The sequence below is a fragment of the Aotus nancymaae genome, unplaced genomic scaffold (genome assembly GCF_030222135.1).
Source record: "Aotus nancymaae isolate 86718 unplaced genomic scaffold, 86718_ANA_hifiasm-v0.15.2.pri h1tg000058l, whole genome shotgun sequence".
Lineage (NCBI taxonomy): Eukaryota > Metazoa > Chordata > Mammalia > Primates > Aotidae > Aotus > Aotus nancymaae.
This window is the reverse complement of record NW_026988472.1, coordinates 18,059,832-18,083,475: the sequence shown is the minus strand read 5'-3', so window position 1 is coordinate 18,083,475 and position 23,644 is coordinate 18,059,832. Positions and strand designations below refer to the sequence as shown.

The window sequence follows — 23,644 nt, the reverse complement described above, 5'->3', positions numbered from 1 at the left end:
CTATAAAAATTATATGTTTTTAAATGTATATACAACTTACATTTCTCCATTTTTAACTTCTCTAAGATTACCCTCAAAAGTAAGCCCAAGGACCAGCCTGGTGGCTCATGCCTGTAATCCCAGCATTTTGGGAGGTGAGAGGATCACTTGAGCCCAGGAGTTCGAGACCAGTCTGGGCAACACAGTAAGACTCCGTCTCTACACAACAACAAACAAGTAGAATAAAATTAAGCAAGCCCGGGGTGATTCTTTTATAAAGTAAGTAATAACCTATGTTGCAAATTCACGTTTTTGCCTAGCGAGAGGGCTGGAAGTCACTTACTCAGTTAATTCACTCACCTCACATCGTTACCTCACATAGGGTGCCTAACACTGTGTTCGGAGTTGAAGAAGGGATTTTCATTTTTGTTTTGGGTCTCAGTCTTGTCCCTTGGGGCTTTTTTTTTTTTTTGAGATAGAGTCTCACTCTGTTGCCCAGGCTGGAGTGCAGTGACGTGATCTCGGCTCACCGCAACCTCCGAATCCTGGGTACAAGCAATTCTCCTGCCTCAGCCTCCCAAGTAGCTGGGATTACAGGCGTGTGCCACCACACTCGGCTAAGTTTTGTATTTTTAGTAGAATCAGGGTTTCACCATGTTTTCCAGGCTGGTCTCAAACTCCTGACCTCAAGTGATCCCTCCACTTCGGCCTCCCAAAGTGCTTGGATTACAGGCGTGAGTCACTGTGCCTGGCCAAGAGTTTTTATTTATCTGAAATACTATTGCTTAAAGAAACCAGACTTCAGGCCGGGAGTGGGAGGATCCCTTGAGCCAGGAGTTCGAAACCATCCTGGGCAGCATAAGGAGACCCCATCTCTACAAAAAATTTAAAAATTAGCCAGATGTGGTGGCAGACACCTGTGGTCCCAGTTACTCAAGAGGCTGAGGTAGGAGGATCACCTGAGCCTGGGAGGTCGAGCCTGCAGTGAAATGTGATTGTGCCATTGCATTACAGCCAGGGTGACAGAGCAAGGAAAAAAAAGAAAAGAGCAAGAAGGAAAAAAAAGAATCTCCTAGCACACTCAGCCTTCAGACCTCAATTAGTTTCTCCTTAAATCTTACTCATAGGTCCTTTGCTAGGTTAGAAGTCTAGAGATTATAATTAAGGAAAAGAAATAAGTAATAATGGCCATGAGCTCTTGAGTGAAGGTCATCCTGGAGAGTAACAAAGGTAACATTAGCTACTTGTAGCAGTCTGGTGGGGCTGCCGTGGTGGAACCTGGAGGTAATTCTGGGCCAAAGATGCAGAGCTGACTGAAAAATTGTTTCCTGTCTCTACAGTTGCACTGCTATTAGTGAAAATCTCTTATGTTTCTGTATCATATCTTTTTTTTTTTTTGACAGACGGAGTCCCTCTCTGTTGCCCAGGCTGGAGTGCAATGGCGCGATCTCTGCTCACTGCAACCTCCACCTTCCGGGCTCCCCACTTCCGAGTAGGTGGAACTACAGGTGTCAACCACCTCGCCTGGCTAATTTTTTTTTTTTGAGATGGAGTTTTGCTCTTGTTGCCCAGGCTGGAGTGCAGTGGCGCGATCTCGGCTCACCGCAACCTCTGCCTCCCGGGTCAAAGCGATTCTCCTGCTGCAGCCTCCCAAGTAGCTGGGATTGCAGGCATGAGACACCACACCCGGCTAATTTTGTATTTTAAGTAGAGACGGGATTTCTCCATGTTGGTCAGGCTGGTCTTGTCTCGAACTCCCGACCTCAGGTGATCTGCCCGTCTCAGCCTTCCAAGTGCTGGGATTACAGGCATGAGCCACCATGCCCAGCCTAATTTTTGTATTTTTAGTAGAGACGGGGTTTCACCAACTTGCCCAGGCTGGTTTTGACCTCCTGACCTCAAATGATCCACCCACCTAGGCCTCCTAAAGTGCTAGGATTACAGGCGTGAACCACCGCGTCTGGCCTCTATCGTGTCTTTCTAAGAACCAGTTGCTTCTAGAGACATAGAGCAGTTCAGGTGATTTTTGTTTTTCACAGACTAGCTTAAGGAATTGGGTAAAGAAAGACGTTCTGGGCACATTGCTGGAGATTCCTTGTGCTGTGGAAATGACTTGAACATAGCAGTCATTTTCCAGATGAGTTGTCAGTGGTTTGTTGTTTCTTATGACAAGGCTGCTAGACTCATGGTTGAACAATTACACACATTCAGCCAGTCAGGGTAACACAGTCACTGAAGCGATGGAGAGTTTCACTAATTCCTCCCTGTCAGAAGAATGAAGCATATGATTATGTTAGACGAACTGATAAGAACCAGAGTTTGAAGCCAGGGGAGGTGTCTCGTGTCTGTAATCCCAGCTACTTGGGAAGCTGAGGCAGGAGGGTGGCTGGAGCCTGAGAGTTCAAGACCAGCCTGGACAACATAGAGGGACCCTGTGTCTCAAAAACACAACAGCAATGGCCAGGTGCAGTGGCTCATGCCTGTAATCCCAGCACTTTGGGAGGCCGAAGCAGGCAGATCATCTGAGGTCAGGAGTTCGAGACCAGCCTGGCCAATATGGTGAAACCCTGCGTCTACTAAAAATAAAAAAAAAATTACCCAGATACGGTGGCGTGCGCCTGTAGTCCCAGCTACTTGGGAGGCTGAGGCTGGAGAATCACTTGAACCTGGGAGGCAGAGATTGCAGTGAGCCAAGATCGTGCCACTACACTCCAGGCTGGACGACAGAAAGAGACTCCATCTCAAAAACAAAACAAACAAAAATCACAACAGCAATGGCCAGGCGTGGTGGCTCATGCCTGTAATCCCAGCACTTTGGGAGGCCGAGGCAGGTGGATCACTTGAGGTCAGGTGTTTGAGACCAGCCTGGCCAACATGGTGAAATCCCGTCTCTACTAAAAATAAAAAAATAAAAATTATCTGGGTGTGGTGGTGCATGCCCGTATCCCAGCTATTTGGGAGGCTGAAGCAGAAGAATCACTTGAACCTGAGAGGCGGAGGTTGCAGTGAGCCTAGATCGCACCACTGCAGTCCAGTCTGGGCAACAAAAGTGAAACTCTGTCTCCAGAAAAAAAGGAGAAAAAAAAAAAAAGCACAAAAGTAACAACAAAAATAAGACACAGAATTTGTCTGGGAGTCAGTGCCCCCTACGAGGTTGATAATCAACAGCAGTTGCTTTCCTCTGCCTACCTGCAATGCTGTCGTGAAGCACAGATGGCATTCAAAAATGTTTGCCTAATGAATGAATCTATGACTTAGAAGTCCTGAAACTGAGTAGCTTGGAGTCAGGTAACCCACAGGGATCCTATAAATAGCAAGACTGAAAACAGCTCCATTCATGCAGTAATTGAGTTACACCCTAGCTAACTATACAGGGTGTCCATGCCGTCTGGAAACAGGCAGAAATATAGAATGTCATCAAGAACAACTTCAGAAAATAAATAGTGGGTCCAATGCGGTGGCTTGCACCTGTAATCTCAGCACTTTGGGAGGTCAAGGCGGGGAGATCACTTGAGGTTGAGAGTTCGAGACCAGCCCGGCCAACATGATGAAACCCTGTCTCTACAAAAAAATACAAAAATTAGCTAGGCCTGGTGGCAGGCACCTGTAATCCCAGCTACTTCAGGAGGCTAAGGCACAGGAATTGCTCGAACCCGGGAGGTGAAGTTCAAACTGCTGGGAACCCCAGCAGCGCTGGGCTGCAGGACCAGAGGCAATAATGGCAATAGGGAAGGCAGGAGCAGAGGTGGGGCCAGTCCACAGAACAAGGAGAGCCCTGATTCCACTCCCACGCCGCTGGCTCCCAGGTCTTTCTGGAGAAACAGTTCCCTTAAGGGGACTTGCCTTTCTTTTCTCTCAGCTTCCCCAGCCAACCCAGTGCTGGGTCACCTCAGATTGGAGGACCTGGGAGAAAGTTCATCACTTGTCCTTGTGATGAGGTCAATAAGTAATACAAGGGCGGCGCGGTGGCTCACACCTATAATCCCAGCACTTTGGGAGGCTGAGGCAGGTGGTTCATGAGGTCAGGAGTTTGAAACCAGCCTGGCCAATATGGTGAAACCCCGTCTCTACTAAAAATACAAAAATTAGCTGGGCACAGTGGTGCGCGCCTGTAGTCCCAGCTGCTCCGGAGGCTGAGGCAGGAGAATCGCTTGAACTCAGGAGGCAGAGGTTGCAGTGAGCCAAGATTGTGCCACTGCACTCCAGCCTGGGCAACAGAGCAAGACTCCATCTCAAAGAAAAAAAAAAAGAAATAATACAAGGAGGTTGATTGTTAAATTAACTACCAAGTAACGAGGCTTTCCTGTTGTTAATGAAAGAGCATAATTGGTCAATAAATGTTTGGGGAAAACAGTTAAAAGGATTCTCCAGGATGGGTGTAGTGGCTTATGCCTGTAGTCCCAGCTACTCTGGAGGCTGAGGCAAGAGGATTGCTTGAGCCCAGGAAGTTGAGGCTGCAGGGAGCTACGATTCCACCACTGCACTCCAGCCTGGGCGACAGAGCAAGACTTGTCTCAACGACAACAACAGAAAAGAATGTTCTAGCATGTACAGTGCCAACTGGTTTATGTTTCTAGACATTATATTAATCTTCCAGGATCCTCAGAAAACACATCACCCTGCCTGGTCCGAGTGCAAGTGATGTTTACAACTAATTGATCACAATCAGTTACAGTGGGTTTTTTTCTGTTGTTTTTTTGAGATGGAGTCTTGCTCTGTCACCCAGGCTGGAGTGCAGTGGTGTGACCGTGGCTTGCTGCAACCTCAACCTCCCAGGTTCAAGCAATTTTCCTGCCTTAGCCTCCCGAGTGGCTGAGATTACAGGCATCCGCCACCACACCCGGCTAATTTTTTTGTATTTGTAGTAGAGACGGGGTTTCACCATGATGGCCAGGCTGGTTTTAAACTCCTGACCTGAAGTGATCCACTCGCCTCAGAAAGAAAGAAAGGAAAGAAAGAAAGAAAGAAGGAAGGAAGGAAGGGAGGGAGGGAGGGAGGGAGGGAGGGAGGGAGGAAAGAAAGAAAGAAAGAAAGAAAGAAAGAAAGAAAGAAAGAAAGAAAGAAAGAAAGAAAGAAAGAAAGAAAGAAGAAAAAGAAAAAGAAAACACTTTACTCCAACATTGGCCAGAGAGTTTTACCAAGGAGGAAGGCAATGATGATTTCTACACTCAGGAAGGAAGGGGAAGGAACCTGTATTGGGCCTTTAAAAGAAATCTGCTCACATTATTACCACCATGAAACAATCACAAAAGGTTCAAACTCTAAAAGCACATTTGAACCTCTACATATTTCAATGGCTGCAAAGTTCTCACACATCCTGATGTAAGAAACAGTTTTAAAAAGACAGTGTGGGCCATGCACAGTGGCCCACCACTGTAATCCCAGCACTTTGGGAGGCCGAGGTGGGCAGATCACTTGAGGTCAGGAGTTCGAGACCAGCCTGGCCAACATGGTGAAACCCCGTCTCTACTAAAAATGCAAAAATTAGGTGGGTGTGGTGGCAGTGGCCTATAATCTCAACTACTCGGGAGGCTGAGGCAGGAGAATTGCTTGAACCCACGAGGCAGCAGTTGCAGTGAGATGAGATGGTGCCACTGCACTCCAGCCTGGACAACATAGTGAGACTCCGTCTCAGAAAAAAAAAAAAGAGAGAGAGACAGTGGTGTGCATAAAGAAAAAACAAAGTTGCAAGTCAGAAATAAATACTGACTAGTTTCTTTTTTAAACTTTTAATTTTGAAATAATTATAGATTCACAGGAAGTTGCATAACTGTAGTACAAAATCAAAACCAGGAAATTGCCACTGGTACAATCCATAGACCTTATTCAGATTTTGCCAGTTTTACCCACACTCATTTCTGCATGTATGTGTGTATATGTGTGTGTGTGTGGCCCTATGCAATTTTATCATATGTAACTTGCACTACATCAAGATGCTTAACTCTACCATCACCACAAGGCTCCCTTGGGCTGTCCATTGACTCCCCTCCCATTCCTAATCCCAGGCCACACTAAACTGTTCTCCATCTCTAGAATTCTATTATTCAGTGAATGTGATATAAATGGAATCATGTGACACATATCCTTTTGAGGTTGGTTTTTTTCTCCACTCAACATAATTCCCTGGGGATCCGTCCATGTTGTTTGTAGCAATAGCTCCTTCCTTTTTCACTGCTGAGTAGTCTTCCACGGCATGGCTGTATCAAAGTTTGGTTAACCATTCATCCATTGAGCAATGTTTGGATAGCTTCCAGGCTTTGGCTATCACAAATAAAGCTGCTGTGAGCATTTGTGTAGAAGTTTCTGTGTAAAAATAAGGTTTATTTCTCTGGGATAAATGGCCAAAATTGTAAGGGCTGGGTTGTATGGTAAATCCGTTTTTAGTTTTAAAAGAAACTGCCATGGCTCAAGCCTGTAATCCCAGCACTTTGGGAGGCTGAGGTGGGAGGACAGCTCTAGGCCAGGACTTCAAGAGCAGCCTGGGCAACACAGTGATAGACAGATAGATAGATAGACAGTAGATAAATAAACACATAAATGGACCTGGCACAGTGGCTCATGCCTGTAATTCCAGCACTTTTGGAGCCCGAGGCAGGTAGATCACTTGAGGTCAGGAGTTCGAGACCAGCCTGGCCAACATGGTGAAACCCCATCTCTACTAAAAACACAAAACTTAGCCAGGTGTAGTGGCACATGCCAGTAATTCCAGCTACTAGGGAGGCTGAGGCAGGAGAATTGCTTGAACCCGGGAGGCAGAGGTTGCAGTGAGCCAATATCATGCCACTGCACTCCAGCCTGGGCAACAGAGCGAAACTCCATCTCATAAATAAATAAATAAATACGTTTTAATAAAGAACTGCCAAGCCATTTCCAGAATGGCTGTACTATTTTACATTTCCACCAGAAATCTACAAGTGATCCAGTTTCTCTGTGTCTCCAGCATTCGATGTCACTATTTTTAATTTTTGCCATTCTGATAGGTATGTGGTGATACCTCATTGTGGTTTTTATTTTTTATTTTTTAAAAGTGGCCAAAGATAATTTCTCTAAATGCCTGGCCAGTGGCCAATGGCCTTCTGGGTAGTCAGAGGCTTAGAACCTCATTGTGGTTTTAATTTGCATTTCTCTAATGTCTAATGACAGTGAGCATCTTTTCACACGCTTAATTGCCATCGTATATCTTCTTCAGGGACATATCTGTTCATGTCTTTTGCCCTTTTTCTGATTGGATTGTTTATTACTGATAGGTTTTTTTTTTCTTTTTTGTCTTAAGGTCAAGTGAAAGTTTTTTTTGTTTTTTTTTGTTTTTTGTTTTTTGTTTTGAGACAGAGTTTTGCTCTTATTGCCCAGGCTGGAGTGCAGTGGTGTGACCTCAGCTCACTGCAACCTCTGCCTCCAGGGTTCAAGCAATTCTCCTGCCTCAGCCTCCCAAGTAGCTGGGATTACAGGCACCTGCCACTATACCTGGCTAATATTACTGATAAGTTTTGAGAGTTCTTTACGGACTCCAGATACTAGCCCTTTGTCAGATATGTGATTTGCAAATATTTTCTCCTAGTCTTTGTCTTTTCATTCTCTTAACAGGGTCTTTGGCAGAGTAATTTTTAATTTTGATGTGGTTTCTTCTTAAAGGTTAAAAAATAATAATGCTCTCAGGCCAGGTGAGATGGCCTGTAATCCCAGCACTTTAGGAGGCTGAGGCAGGTGGACTGCTTTAGACCAGGAGTTCCAGACCAGCTTGGGCAACATGTCTAAACCCCATCTCTACCAAAAAAAAAAAAAATTAGCCATGTGTGGTGGCACGTGCCTGTGGTCCCAGCTACTCAGGAGGCTGGGGTGGAAGGACTGCTTGAGGCCAGGAGTTGGAGGCTGCAGTGAGCTGTGATCATACCACTGCACTCCAGCCTGGGTGACAGAGCGAGCCCCTGTGTCAAAATAATAAAAATGAAAATAATAATAATCATTATTATCATCTCCTGGCCTGCCCTGTCATCCATGCGAAGTAAAGGGCCTGTACAAATCTCATCTACCCATTCAGTCAACGTTTATCGAGTATCTACTGTGTCCAGGTTCAGTCCCAGGTGCTAGTGATCTGAAAATGAATAAAATACAGTTGCTATTAAGTGTTCATAGTCTAGTGGGGACAGAGACTTTTTTTTTTTTTGAGACAGAGTCTCACTCTGTCAGCCAGGCTAGAGTGCAGTGGCGCAATTTCGGCTCACTGCAACCTCTGCCTCCCAGATTCAAGCGATTCTCCTGCCTCAGCCTCCCGAGTATCTGGAACTACAGGTGTCTGCCACCATGCCTGGCTAATTTTCGGTATTTTTAGTAGAGACAGGGTTTTACCATGTTGGCCATGCTGGTCTCGAACTCCTTACCTCAGGTGATCTGCCTGCCTCAGCCTCCCAAAGTGCTGGGATTACGGGCGTGAGCCACCGCACCCAGCCAGGACAGAGACTTCTGAGCACATGCCTTCCATGGAAGTGTGGTAAGGGATGTAAAGCAGGCTGTGGGAGCCCAAGACAGAGCACCAGCTCTGACCAGGGAAGTGGGGAAGGCCACTCCTTGCTTGTCAGTTACAAACCAGTTGAAATTTTAGTATTATTCTTGCTATATACAGGTTATAGTATATTCTATAAAAACATTTCCAACCATTATTTTCATCACGATTACCACTGGTTCATTTTCTGCAAGATTCTTTTCCTAAATACCAAATGGCTAATACCCAAACCGAGATCTTGTGAAATTAATGGGGATTCACCCCTAGAAATGATCGTTTTGCAAAAATACGATGACAACGATTAGTTCAACAAGTGGTCTTTGCTGTGAAGCTCGGGCATCAAGGAAAGGTGTAGATAGGTCTTGTTGCATAACAGTCCTTGGTCCTAATATAGCAACGTTCATCTGAGAAGCTTAAAGGACTTGCCTCACATGACAAGCTGCCTCATTTTTGCACTGACTCTTTGAGGAAGGCAAGATAAGATTTATTATCCAGTGGCCTATATTCCAAGTAGAGAAGGATCCTCCCTACCCAGGTAACTAGAAAGGTATGTCTAATGATACATTTAGGAGGGAGGCAGGGATCCAGGGGTAAGAAGGAGATTGAATCTTTGGTTTTAGGCTGCAGTTCTCCATCAATAATTTTTTTTTAAACGTAAGTCCTGATCTTGCTTATATAGGACTGATTAAATTCTTTCTTTTCTTTCTTTCTGTTTTTTTCTTTTCTTCATATGAGCTGTGGTTTTGCTGTAGGACTTTCTGTTTGTTTTGAGACAGAGTCTCAATCTACAGCCCAGGCTGGAGTGCAGTGGTGCAATATCTGGCATTGCAACCTCTGCCTCCCGGGTTCAAGCGATTCTCCTGCCTCAGCCTCCCCGGTAGCTGGGACTCAGCCTTTCCAGTAGCTGGGACTACAGGTGAGCGCCACTAAGGCCGGATAATTTTGGTGGTTTTAGTTAGAGATGGGGTTTCACTATGTTGCCCAGGCTGGTCTTGAACTCCTGGCCTCAAGTGATTTGCCCACCTTGGCATTCTGAAGTGCTTGGATTACAGGCGTGAGCCACCACACCCAGACTGATTATTATTATTATTATTTTTTGAGATGGAGTTTTGCTCTTGTTGCCCAGGCTGGAATGCAATGGTACAATCTCAGCTCACTGCAACCTCTGCTTCCTGGGTTCAAGCGATTCTCCTGCCTCAGCCTTTCTAGTAGCTGGGATTACAGGCGCCCACGACCACGTCCGGCTAATTTTTGTATTTTTAGTGGAGACGGTGTTTCAGCATGTTGGTCAGGCTGGTCTCGAACTCCTGACCTCAGGTGATCCACCTGCCTCGGCCTCCCAAAGTGCTGGAATTACAGGTGTGAGCTACTGCGCCTGGCCTTTAAATTTTCATTATAATAAATACTTGAGCCTCAAAACCTGAGAATGCTTTTCAGCCCTATGTCTAATCAGGACCTTGTCTTATTGATTTTCCCTCCATGATGTCCTCCCCTCATATCCTCCCTTCCTTCCTATTCTTACTGAGGTTTGGTTCACTGGACACTTGACATCTCGCTGTCCAGCCTCAGCTTCTCTCTGCCCCAATCCACCCTGTACACAACCCCAGTGGATTAGTATCACAACAGCAACATCTCCTCCTCTCACTCCGTGACTCAGAACTCTTCAGTCGCTCCCCGCTGCTTACAAAAAAAAGTCCAAACACTTCACTCTCCACAATCAGCCTCAATCTCCCTTTCCAACCTTTTTTTTTTAAAAAAAAAATAAGAGATGGGGTCTTGCTCTGTTGCCCAGGCTGGAGTGCAGTGGCTATTCACAGACGCAGTCCCACTACTGATCAGTATTGGAGTTTTGACCTGCTCCGTTTCCGACCTGGGCCGGTTCACTCCTCCTTAGGCAACCTGGTGGTCCCCTGCTCCTGGGAGGTCACAATATTGATGCCGAACTTAGTTCAGACACCCGATCAGCATAGCACACTACAGCCCAGGACTCCTGGGCTCAAGCGAACCTCCCACCTCAACCTCCTGAGTAGCTGGGACTATAGGCACGCGCCACTGCGCCTGGCCCTCTCCAACGTTTTTTTATCTCTTATGATTTTTCTCTTTTTTTTTGAGACGGAGTCTTGCTGTGTCGCCCAGGTTGGAGTGCAGTGGCACGATCTCAGTTCACTACAACGTCCGCCTCCTAGGTTCAAGCAATTCTCCTGCCTCAGCCTCCTAGCTGGGATTATAGGTGCCTGCCACTACACCCGGCTCATTTTTTGTAGAGATGGTGGTTTCACCATGTTGGCCGGGCCGGTCTCGAACTCCTGACCTCAGGTGATCCACCCGCTTCGGCTTCCCAAAGTGTTGGGGTTACAGATGTGAGCCACCACACCCGGCCCTCTCATGATTTTTCTAAGCACCCACTTAAACACCACGATCAGTAGATGGTCAGCTCCATGAGGTGAAGGACTCGTATCTTTCTTGTTTGCCACCATATTTCCAGCTGTCAGGACCATGCTTTGTGGGTTTTGCTGAGTAAATGAATGAACCATCCCCTCCAACCATTGTTTCCAAAACTCACTGCTTCCAAAAGCTCCTTTGCCATTCCTATCCCCCTCCCCACAAGTCTCTGCACACTAGGTGTCTTCTTCTCATCCCCAGAGCTAACCCCACCAGAAATAGCCTTTTCACTCCCATCTGATGATCTGAATCCTGTCCATGTTTCCATTTCCAGGTATGACTCAAATTCCAACTTCGAAGCCTTCACAAACATTTTTCTTTCTTTTTCTTCCAAATGATTGCATTCATTCTAAACAAGGGTACAGACCCTACACTCTCAGAAACACAGCAACAGATGCGTATGAAGCTAAGCCAGCTCTGGTGAAACAGTAACAGGGAGAGAGCTGCCATCCAGGGCCCCATACCCCACCTTTGGTCCAGACGGCCCCTTGGCCCTGGTGTCCCTGCTGTCGGAACACACTGGACTGGGGTACAGGAGTTGCAGATTCGCTGAGGCCGGTGTCAGGGGAAGCAGGGACTCGAACATGAGCCAGGTTATTCCTCTCCTCCGGGCCAATTTCCCTCCACAACCCAGGGGCTTCAGTCTCACATCACATTTAAAAACAGAAAATAGGCAAAATGGGCCGGGTGCAGTGGCTCACGCCTGTAATCCCACCTCTTTGGGAGGCTGAGGCGGGCAGATCACGAGATCAAGAGATTGAGACCATCCTGGAGAACATAGTGAAACCCCGTCTCTACTAAAAATACAAGAATTAGCTGGGTGTGGTGGGGCATGCCTGTAATCCCAGCTACTCAGGAGGCTGAGGTAGGAGAATCGCTTGAACCTGGTAGGTGGAGGTTGCAGTGAGCTGAGATCGTGCCACTGCACTCCAGCCTGGCGACAGAGCAAGACTCTTTCTCAAAAAAAAAAGAAAGAAAGAAAATAGGCAACACGTTTGGCTAAAATAAAACGAAAACGCTGCAGGGAAGAGACTGCTGTGCTGGTGGACGGGCTGCCCTGCTCACCTGTGGGAAAGGCAGGGCCAGCAAAGGCAGGAGAGCTCCCAGTGGGCAGCTAGGCTGTGTGTGTGTGTGTGTGTGGTCCTCCAGGTGGTGCCAGGGAGGATGCAGGGACAGGGACAGTCCAGGCAGACAGCTATCTGGTGAGTAGGGCTCTGCTTGAGGTGTTCTGGCATCAGGAGGCTGCCTGACCCCCAATGGGCATGACACAGGCTCCAGGGAACAAGGGGACATCTGCCTAAAGAATAAAAGACCAACTTGGCCGGGCGCGGTGGCTCACGCCTGTAATCCCAGCACTTTGGGAGGCCGAGGCGGGTGGATCACGAGGTCAAGAGATCGAGACCATCCTGGTCAACATGGTGAAACCCCGTCTCCACTAAAAATACAAAAAATTAGCTGGGCATGTTGGCGCATGCCTGTAATCCCAGCTACTCAGGAGGCTGAGGCAGGAGAATTGCCTGAACCCAGGAGGCGGAGGTTGCGGTGAGCCGAGATCGCGCCATTGCACTCCAGCCTGGGTAACAAGAGCGAAACTCCGTCTCAGAAAAAAAAAAAAAAAGACCAACTTGGTCAGAGCGCAAGCTTTGCCTGCATCATGGCCCTGGCTCTGCAAAGGGTACCCCCAACTCTGGAGACAAGCCGTGGCCTCAAGCAGCAGCTGACTATGCTGCTGAAACCAGGACACATCTGCATCATACTCACAGAAAGCTGCGCCATCTTAGTGTGACAGGCCACACTCGGTAACCCTAGGGTAAGCTGGAAAAGAACTCCAGATGTGCCCTGGAGAGCCCCCCACCTCTAAGGAGCCACCTCCCAGGGAGCCCCCACCACCCCATTCTTCAAGTTTGGCTTGAGATTTTAGGAAGCATAATTTCAGGTGAGGAAGAGAACAAAGTCCTGGCCCGGCCCACTCTGGCAAGGATCACTTCCTACCTCATCGGCACCAGAGGAAGTCACATATACAGACAGGACACACACAGCATGCATGGGGCTCGAGGAACCATGCCTGCACACCACTCCCACACACATGATATAACCAAGTGGCAGCCAGAGAGGCCCAGGCACACTCAGGGTGCCGCCTTTGGGGCATCCATGTAGGCCGGGTTGGAAGGAGGCTGGCTGGTGGGGTAGGGTGCAGCTGCTCCTCCAGTCTCATGGTAGGCCAGCAGGCCCATGGGCTGGGCCAGGTAAGGTGGTGGGTACTGTTTGGGGTAGGGTGCTGCTGGCATGCCTGGCTGGGGAGGACATGGGGTGGTAGCCCTGGTAGCTCTGTCCAGGGTAGCTGAGCTGCACACTTGGATGCTGAGGGTAAGGGGCATGCACCACAATAGTGGACATGGTGGTGGTCACAACCAGACGCAGTCAGCCTCACATCTTGTAGAGGGAGCAGCAAGAACAGGTGAAGCAGATGATAATAGTGACAACAGACAGCACAAAAATGGTCAGGCTGACTGCCACGGTGGCGCTGAACCCCTTATTAGCCTCTGCTTTCACCCAGGGCTTCCTGTACCCCTGGACTTCCTCTCTTTCCATCATGGGCCACTCAGTTTCAATTTCCTCTCTTTTCAGAGAAAGGGAAAGCAAATCTCCTCCAGATGACATCAGCCACAGGAAGGACTGCTTCACGAACTTTCGAGCCCACGATGGTACCTTCCTCCTGAGAACAGCTACTGTGTTTTCGGTACTATTCATTCATTAGTTCCACATTTACGAAGGTGAATAGAATGCAGGCCCTGCCATTGAGGAGCTCACAGTCTAGATGGCCGGCTGCATACTGCCTCATGTTGTGTCATGATCTTTTTGTGCGTGCGTCTTGTCTCTCCAATTCCATGACAGCAGAGGCCATGTCCTAAACTTCTTTGCCTTTCCCAGAGCCCTTACTTAGCATGGTGTTCGATTAATATCTCTCTTTTTTTTTTTTTTTTTTGAGATGGAGTCTCACTCTGTCACCCAGGCTGGAGTACAGTGGTGCAATCTCGGCTCACTTCAACCTCCGCCTCCTGGGTTCAAGCGATCCCCTGAGTATCTGGGATTACAGGTGCATGCTACCATGCCCGGCTAATTTTTTTTTTTTTTTTTTTTTGTATTTTTAGTAGAGATGGGGTTTTGCCATGTTGGCCAGGCTGGTCTCAAATTCCTGACCTCAGATGATCCACCCACCTGAGTCCCCCAAAGTGCTGGGATTACAGATGAAAGCCACCATGCCCGGCCAATAAACATCTCTTGAATGAGTAAAATAATTTGATTTCATTTGATACTTTCCCCCTCTGTGGTTTACTTCTGCTACCTAGGTAAAATACCACCCATATGTAGAAATGTATTTTATTTATTTATTATTATTATTATTTTCATAGAGATGAGGTCTCGCTTTGTTGCCCAGACTGGTCTTGAACTCCCGGGCTCAAGTGATCCTCCCACCTCAGCCTCCCGAAGGGCTGGGATTACAGGCGTGAGCCACCGCACCCGGCCTAGAAATTTATAAGTGAGGAAACTGAGGCACGGAATGGTGAAATAACTTGTTCCACACTTCAAGTGACTCATGGTTGCTTCATCCAGAACACATGCTGGACAGCTTTGGAACCAAAGACAGCTATGTGTCCTTGGTGCCAGTATTTACATGTCTCTTAGATTCTGAGATGCAAATTGTGCCCCATATACACCATGCAGACTTTACCAAAATCATGCATATGTTTGAAGTCAGACTTTGGTTTATGCAGAATGATTAATATTTTTTCTTATATTCAATATCAAGTTGTGTGAAAGGTAACACATGATAGATTCAGAAATATTCCAGAGAGGAAAGAGTGGGTGGCAGTTGGTGAGCTGCAACATTTTTCCTTTCACAGAACAATTCTTGTAGAAGAAACAGCATTGCTGACTTTTTCTATTTTCAGCACAAAGTAACACTTAACTAATTAATATTCAAGTGAAGGTGTATAGCCACAGACCTCATTTAATTGGCAAGTACTGCAAAACAGCAAACTAACCCACAGCAGGGGATGCAAATGGGTGGTCTGCCTGCGAAACTGAACTCACAGAAAAGGTTTCAAGGTTTCTCAACTTAATTTTGAATACATGTGAAATGATATTTATGGCCGGGCGTGGTGGTTCATGCCTGTAATCCCAGGTACTTTGGGAGGCCAACGCAGGCTTACCTCCCAAAGTACCTGGGATTACAAGGTCAAGAGATCGAGACCATCCTGGCCAACATGGTGAAACCCCATCTCTATCAAAAATACAAAAAAATTAGCTGGGCATGGTGGTGCACACCTGTAGTCCCAGCTACTCGGGAGGCTGAGGCAGGAGAATTGCTTGAACCCAGGAGGCAGAGGTTGCAGTGAGCCGAGATCGTACCACTGTACTCCAGACTGGTGACAGTGCAAGGCTCTGTCTCAAAAAAAAAAAAATTATATTTATATATTTTTTTCTTTTTTTTTGAGACGGGGTTTTGCTCTTTCACCCAGGCTGGAGTGCAGTGGTGCGATCTCAGCTCATTGCAACCTCTGCCTCCCACCACCACCATCCCCCGGGTTCAAGCAGCTCCTGAGTAGCTGGAGTTACAGGCACCCACCACCACATATGACTAATTTTTATATTTTTAGTAGAGACGGGGTTTCACCATGTTGGCCAGGCTGGTCTTAAACTCCTGACCTCAGGTGATCCACTTGCCTTGGCCTCCCAAAGTGCTGGCATTACAGGCATGAACCACCACATCCGGCTGATATTTATATTTCTATAAGGCAAGAAAAATACGGGAAAACCAAAGACTCACGTATCCATCAATCCAACCTGAAAAACAGAACAGTACCAGTAGCCCTGAAGGCTTCTAGACACATACAGTGCATTGAAATAATCGGAATTAGCTGTCAACAGTTACAAATTGGGACATTTCACACAAAAATCTGGATTTCCAGCCTCTCTTGAAAAAGCTGGCACCCCTGTGCCTATGTTCCCATAGGGAAATACGGGGCTGGCACTGCATGGGATGGCATGCGGATCACCCCATCTCACCCTTATCTGTTCTCTGCTGCCTCCTCCATCCACATGACCCGTCCAGCCCTGGAGGCACCTGCGTTGGTAACCCCTGCCATGCGTTTCCTTTCTGGATTGGCTCCTTCTCCCTTGATGCTGTTCAAGCTCTCCATTTCCCTAGTTCTCCTGCCTCTGTTTTGGGATATCTCCTTTCCTGATGGAGCAGGACCTTTAAGAGGCACTAGAAGGCCAGGTAAGGTGGCTCATGCCTATAATCCCAGGATATTGAGGGGCTGAGATGGGAGGATCGCTTGAGCCCAGGAGTTCGAGACCAGCCTAGGCAACATAGTGAGATGCCATTTCTACCAAAAAAAAAAAAAAAAAGAAATTTAAACCTAGCCAGGCATGGTGGTGCACATCTGTGGTCCTAGCTACTCAGGAGGCTGAGGCAGGAGGTTCACTTGAGTCCAGGAGTTCCAGGATACAATGAGCTATGATCATGCCAGTGCAACTCCAGTAAGGGTGACAGAGTGAGACCCTGTCTCTTTAAAAAAAAAAAAAAGTACAAACCACAGTGCTTCAAATGGTCATTAAAAAAAATAAAAAGAGCCATTAGGCTCCATGGAGATGTGCAGACAAGGAGAAACTGTCTGCCTTCAATGGACAAGTATCCATGGAGGAAAATGACCTGTGGACCAGGCACGGTGGCTCATGCCTGTAATCCCAGCACTTTGGGAGGCTGAGGCGGGAGGATCACTTGAACCCGGGAGATGGAAGTTGCGGTGAGCGGAGATTGCACCATTGCACCAGCCTGGGTGATAGAGTGAGACTCTGTCTCAAAAAATAAAAAATAATAGCCTTTCCAGCCCTGGACCCAGACTCTACAGCCGCCGAGATGTTGATGCCTAAGAAGAACTGTATTGCCATTTATGAACTCCTTTTTAAGGAGAGAGTCATGGTGGCCAAGAAGCATGTCCACATGCCTAAGCACCCGGAGCTGGCAGACAAGAATGTGCCCAACCTTCATGTCATGAAGGCCATGCGGTCTCTCAAGTCCCGAGGCTACGTGAAGGAACAGTTTGCCCGGAGACATTTCTACTGGTGCCTTACCAATGAGGGTATCCAGTATCTCCATGATGACCTTCATCTGCCCCTGGAGATTGTGCCTGCCACCCTATACTGCAGCCATCCAGAGACTGCCAGGCCTCGGCCTAAAGGTCTGGAGGGTGAGCAACCTGCAAGACTCACAAGAGGGGAAGCCGACAGAGACACCTACAGATGGAGTGCTGTGCCACCTGGTGCCAACAAGAAGGCTGATGCTGGGGCTGCGTCAGCAACCCAATTCCAGTTTAGAGATGGATTTGGTCGTGGACGTGGTCAGCCACCTCAGTAAAACTGGAGAGGATTATTTTGCATTGAATAAACTTACACCCAAAAAAAAACCTTAAAAATAAATAATAAGGCTGGGCGTGGTGGCTCATGCCTGTAATCCTAGCACTTTGGGAGGCTGAGGTAGGTGGATCACCTGAGGTCAGGAGTTCAAGACCAGCCTGGCCATCATGGTGAAACCCCATCTTTAAAAAAAAAATTAAAAAATAAATAAATTAATTAATTAAATAAATAATAAATACCTTGATAGTGACGTCGAAACTGGTGTTTGACCAAATATTTGGGTACCGTGACCTAGCCAAGTTGACGCATTAAAATTAACCATTTTTCATTGTCTGGGTGAGCGTGTATGCAGGAATTGGAAGGTGGAAACACAGGTGCCAGAAGGGGGCGTGGTGAACAAAGGTGCCGAGGTGGGAAGATGCTGAGCACTCTCAGAGAATTGAGAGAAGCCCAGCGGAGGAGCAAAAAGTACAGCATGGGGGTGAGGTGGTAGAAGGGGACAAAGTGCACAAGACGGGTGGGGAACCGTGGAGGATAGGAGCAAACGTGACTGGATGAGCGCTAGGTCCACAAGGACCTTGAATGCCGTGGGAGGTGTCAGAGGTTTTCAAGCAGGGAATGGGCACAAGAGGACTGTGTTCAAAAACTCTGGTAGACACATAAAGGGTGAGGTCGAGGGGGACAGATTGGAAAGTTCTTCTGGACAAATGATCCAGTTTTTTTGTTTGTTTGTTTGTTTCGAGATGGAGTTTCACTCTTTCACCCAGGCTGGAGTGAAGTGGCACAATCTTGGCTCACTGCAACCTCTGCCCCATGGGTTCAAGTGATTCTCCTGCCTCAGCCTCCCGAGTAGCTGAGATTACAGGTGCTCTCCAATACGCCCAGCTTTTTTTTTTTTTTTTTTTGTAGTTTTAGTAGAAACGGGGTTTCGCCATGTTGGCCAGGCTGGTCTTGAACTCCTGACCTCAAGTGATCTGCCGCCTCACCCCGCAAAGTCTTGGGATTATAGGTGCCCGGCCTGTTTTTTTTTTTTTTTGAGACACAGTCTTGCTCTGTCACCCAGGCTGGAATGCAGTGGTGTGATCTCAGCTCACTGCAACCTCCGCCTCCCAGGTTCAAGGGATTCTCCTGCCTCAGCCTCCCAAGTAGCTGGGATTACAGGCATGCGCCAGCATGCCCAGCTAATTTTTTTGTATTTTTAGTAGAGATGGGGTTTTACCATGTTGGCGAGGCTGGTTTTGAACTCCTGACCTCAAGTGATCCACCCACCTTGGCCTCCCAAAGTGCTAGGATTACAAGCGTGAGCCACAGCGCCCGGCCTTTTTTTTTTTTTTTTTTTAGATAGGGTCTCACCCTGTGTTGCCCAGGCTGAATGCAGTCATACGATCATGGCTCACTGCAGTGTTGCACTCCCAGACTCAAGAAGTCCTCCCACCTTAGCCTCCTGAGTAGCTGGAACTACAGGTGCATGCCACTACACCTGGCCAATTTTTTATGTTTTGTAGAGATGGGAGCTTGCTATGTTGCCCAAGCTGGTCTCAAACTTCTAGATTCAATGGATCCTCCCACCTTGGCCTCCCAAAGTGCTGAGATTATAGGCATGAGCCACTGTGCCTGACCCAGATTTTCTTTTTCTTTATTTAAGAGATGGGGTCTTGCTCTGTCATCCAGGCTGGAGTGCAGTGGTGCAATCATAGCTCACCACAGCCTTGAGCTTCTGGCTCAAGTGGTCTTCCAGCCTCAGCCTCCCAAGTAGCTAGGACTACAGGCATGAGCCACTGTGCCCAGTTTGTATTTCTTGAGAGGACACTAGGTTGGACAGTTAAAGCAAGATGTCTTTAAAGGGCTGGGTGCAGTAGCCCATGCCTATAATCCCAGCACTTTAGGAGGCTGAGGCCAGAGGGAGGATCACCTTAGCTCAGGAGTTTGAGGCTGCAGAGAGCTATAAGTGCACTACAGTCCAGTCTGGACAGCAGATCGAGACCCTGTGTCTTAACAAAAAAGTCTTTAAATAAATCAAAGCTAAAATCTTGAAAAAGTTTTAAAAACTTTAAAAATGAGCCGGCACAGTGGCTTACACCTGTAATCCCAGCACTTTGGGAGGCTGAGGCGGGCGGATCATGAGGTCAGGAGTTTGAGACCAGCCTGACCAACAGGGAGAAACCCTGTCTCTACTTAAAAATACAAAAATTTGCCGGGCGTGGTGGAGTGCACCTGTAATCTCAGCTACTTGGGAGGCTGAGGCAGGAGAATTGTTTGAACCCAGGAGGCAGATGTTGTGGTGACGCAAGATCATGCCATTGCACTCCAGCCTGGGCGACAGAGTGAAACTCCGTCTGATTAAATCTAATAGACATCAAGGTCTGTAGGACAATAACAGCAATAATCTATCTGTAAGTAGGAAGGTGTAGGGGAGAGTGAATTGGTTTGAAGTACGAAGTATAAAATTTCAACAAGGGACTGATATGCAGCCTGCAGCCCTGTGAGGTAAGGCCAGGCTTTCAGTTCTGTATCACCTGAGAGTGATTGCTAAAAATGTTCCTACTACCTAAGAGGCAGCGTGGCCTCCTGAGGGCATATGACTCAACCCCCTTCACTGTACTTCCAAGACTACAGTCTTCGTTCACTTTGCATGAACAAAGGCAGAAGTGCACTAAGCTTTGCTGTTTGAAAATATTTTTACCAATTTTAGTGGTAGAGAAGATGCCCTTTGATACAATTTTGGTTTTGGTCTTGTCTTCTTTGTGGAAGGAAAGCAGATTCCAGGCTGTATCTGCTGTTCAGGAGTATAACAATTGCCTAAAACATTCCTAGTTTTGTATGGACCAGACCCCAGCCTAGAGTAGAAGGGCTTACAGCAATATCTTAGAGCCTAAGGTCTCTGCTTTTCCCTTTAGAACTTTTATTGGCCTCCATAGTAACATTCTTCTAATTATCATGAATCTGATGATTTGCTTTATCGGAAGTCGCAAACAAATGAACAAGCCCAAAAAGGCTATGATATTTTAAAACATAAAAAGAGAATAAGTAGGTCTGGGTGCAATGGCTCATGCCTGTAATCTCAGCACTTTGGGAGGCCAAAGTGGGTGGATCATTTGAGGTCAGGAGTTCAAGACCAGCCTGGCCAACAGGGTGAAACCCCGGCTCTACTAAAAATACAAAAATTAGCCTGGCATGGTGGCAGGCTCCTGTAATCCCAGCTACTTGGGAGGCTGAGGCATGAGAATAGCTTGAACCTGGGAGGTGGAGGTTGCAGTGAGCTAAGATCACGCCACTGCACTCCAGCCTGGGTGGCAGAGCGAGATTCTGTCTCAGAAAAAAAGAAAAAAAAGGCCGGCGCGGTGGCTCACACCTGTAATCCCAGCACTTTGGGAGGCCGAAGCGGGTGGATCACGAGGTCAAGAGATCGAGACCATCCTGGTCAACATGGTGAAACCCCATCTTTACTAAAAATACAAAAAATTAGCTGGGCATTGTGGCACGTGCCTGTAATCCCAGCTACTCAGGAGGCTGAGGCAGGAAGAATTGCCTGAACCCAGGAGGCGGAGGTTGCGTAAGCCGAGATTGCGCCATTGCACTCTAGCCTGGGTAACAAGAGTGAAACTCCGTCTCAAAAGAAAAATAAAAAAATAAAAAAATAAAAAAAAGGGAGCGAGAGAAAGTAGGGAACTGCATTTACCTCCACACCTATAATTATCCTTATTATAGGGAAGTTCCGTGTCTGAACTTTATTCCAAATCCACCCTAAAGAAAAGTATGAATCAGCTGGCCCTTCCCTTGGACCTTGCAGAAAAATGACTGGCAATTATGAAGTTCACTAAAGGCTTTAAGTTACCTATCTCTTGGAATCCCTTTTACAACTCCTTTTCTTCTAGCTTCGGAATAGCCCATCTTTGTGCCAAGTTTTAGGTTACTTGGGCACATTATTTAGGTGCATTGCAATCATGTGATTTTAGTCTATCTTAGTCTCCACCCTGCACAGAGAAGTGTGACAAATTTTCTGTCCTCTGTGGGCTCACACACAGCTGCAGTACCATACGGAATTACAATGGCGGTTTGAACAGTGGAGACTGTGGGAGCCCAGCGTACAGAGCAACCTCCTCTACTAGGGGAGTTGAGAGGATGGGGAGCTAGACACGTATATGTGGATCCAGATGCTACCTGGTGCTAAGCTCTTACTCCCTACAAAGCATTAAAAAAAAAAAAAAACTTAAACACTACCTCTCCTCCCCCGCTCCCCCCTTTTTTTTGAGACGGGGGTTTCACTCTGTCACCCAGGCTGGAATGCTGTGGCGCAATCTCAGCTCACTGCAAACTCTGCCTCCTGGGCTCAAGCGATTCTCCCACCTCAGCCTCTGGTGTAGCCGGGATTACAGGCGCGAGCCACCACGCCAGAACTCCTGGACTCAAGTGATCCCGCGTGCCTAGGCCTCCCAAAGTGCTGGGATTACAGGCATTATCCATCACGCCCTGCCTCAAAAAGCACTTTCAATTCATGCACAAGCCCTTGAATCCCAAACACTCTGAGAGGCAGAGACTACTTTTTGGGCGGGGGAGGGGAACGGAGTTTCGCTCTTGTTGACCAGGCTAGAGTGCAATGGCGCGATCTCGGCTCACCGCAACCTCCGCCTCCCGAGTTCAAGCGATTCTCCTGTCTCAGCCTCCCGAATAGCTGGGATTACAGGCATGCGCCACCACGCCTGGCTAATTTTGCATTTTTAGTAGAGACGGGGTTTCTTCCTGTTGGTCAGGCTGATCTCGAACTCCCGACCTCACGTGATCCCCCCGCCTTGGCCTCCCAAACTGCTGGGATTACAGGCGTGAGGCACCGCGCCCGGCCGACAGGTACTACTTTTATTCTAACTCTATAAATAAGGAAGCCGAGACACTGTCAAGGGAGTTGCCCCGTGCCTGTAAGCAGGGAGCTGAATTGCTGGTTAGAGGAATTGCAATTCCTAGGCTCTGGTTCACTGCCCTACCTCCAGGGATGGGGGTGGAAGAAGGATGGGGTGGTGTTGCAGGAAGTACATTCGCATCAATATGAGCACTCAAAATGCCTGGAAACATTAAGAAAGGGAGCGTGCAAAAACATTTCCCTGGTTTCAGCCATCTCTAGCCCTTTTTAGGTCACTTCAAATAAAAATTGCAAATAACTGCCATGTGGAAAAGATATGCAAATGCTGCTTAATGGAAAAGTCATTTGGAGTGCTGTGAAAGTTGGCTCATTTATTTAGCTGCCTCAAGTGTGCACATCATTCTTTTTCAGAGTGACTGTGTTTGAAGACAAAGCTTTGTATGTTTTCCCGCTTCCTCTCCAATTGGATTTTCCAATTATAACATATTGATTAACAAAATACCCTGGTGGTTTGAACTGAGTATGCCTATGAGCAGGGGTTAATTGAAAATAGGGAACTGCTGTATATTTTAATTCTTTTTAGGTACTCCCATGGCAGTACCCCGTACTCGGCTCTACTCTAAAGTAAAACAAAGCCCAGAACCAGGGTAGTCAGTGCATCCCATTGTTCCTATATGCAGTTTGAAGAGCTTTCGGAACTCAGTTTTTGAACATGATTCATGTTTACCCTGATTCATAGGAAAACGAAACTGAAACAAAACCGAGGTCCCTCACCAATGCTCCATGAAAATCCACTAATCTCCGGGCAGGAAGGGACCTTAATGATCATTAAACCTAGTGGCTCTCAAAGGGGCATTGTAGACATCTGTGTATTTCTGATTGTCACAATGACTGGCAAGGGCTACTGGCATTTAGTGGGCAGGAGCCAGGCATGCTAGGATGCTCTGTGATGCTGGTCAGTCCCATACAGCGAAGAACTGAACCGCTGGACACTGATGTCGGTGAAAAACTAGTTCGTTATCATCTAAGCTTAGAATTAACCCTGTTATACGAAGGAACACAAATTTTCTTTGCCCAGTTTCCATAGATCCTGAATTTGCCACAAATGCAACTACTGTTTCGATTGAAGGAAGATTGTACTGTTTTATTTAAACATTATTAATTGTTCATCGTTTTGGAAAATGAGGTTCCCAGTAGCAATGTTGCTCATAGAACTTGAGTTGTGAAATCAATACACCTTTCCAGTTTGCATTTGTGGCTCTACTGGGCAAGTATCTTACCATCAGTTAGTGTAGCTGTGCGGGGGCATTTACATATTAAAATACGTATGGTTTTATTATAATCATTTTGCATTCGTTTTTTAATAGACAGGTCACGTTCTTTGAAATTATTTGTAGGTTCACATTATATTACCTATGATTTGTTATTTCAGTATGGTTAAAGGG

General features: G+C 47.1%; 1 protein-coding gene and 1 pseudogene across 1 annotated transcript; one reads left to right on the top strand and one right to left on the bottom strand.

Annotated features, from left to right (window-relative positions):
* Positions 1-13,047: 13,047 nt before the first annotated feature.
* On the bottom strand, positions 13,048-13,513 carry LOC105714272 (protein shisa-5-like; annotated as a pseudogene).
* A 2,839-nt stretch (positions 13,514-16,352) lies between these two features.
* Positions 16,353-17,375, top strand: LOC105714295 (small ribosomal subunit protein eS10-like). Its single transcript, XM_064364614.1, has one exon. The coding sequence runs from the start codon at positions 16,848-16,850 to the stop codon at positions 17,343-17,345; it is 498 nt and encodes a 165-aa protein (XP_064220684.1). The 5' UTR covers positions 16,353-16,847; the 3' UTR covers positions 17,346-17,375.
* Positions 17,376-23,644: the final 6,269 nt, after the last annotated feature.

Excerpts from the sequence above, each read along its gene's own strand:
- LOC105714295 (XM_064364614.1), top strand. The coding sequence starts at position 16,848 with ATGTTGATGCCTAAGAAGAACTGTATTGCCATTTATGAACTCCTTTTT.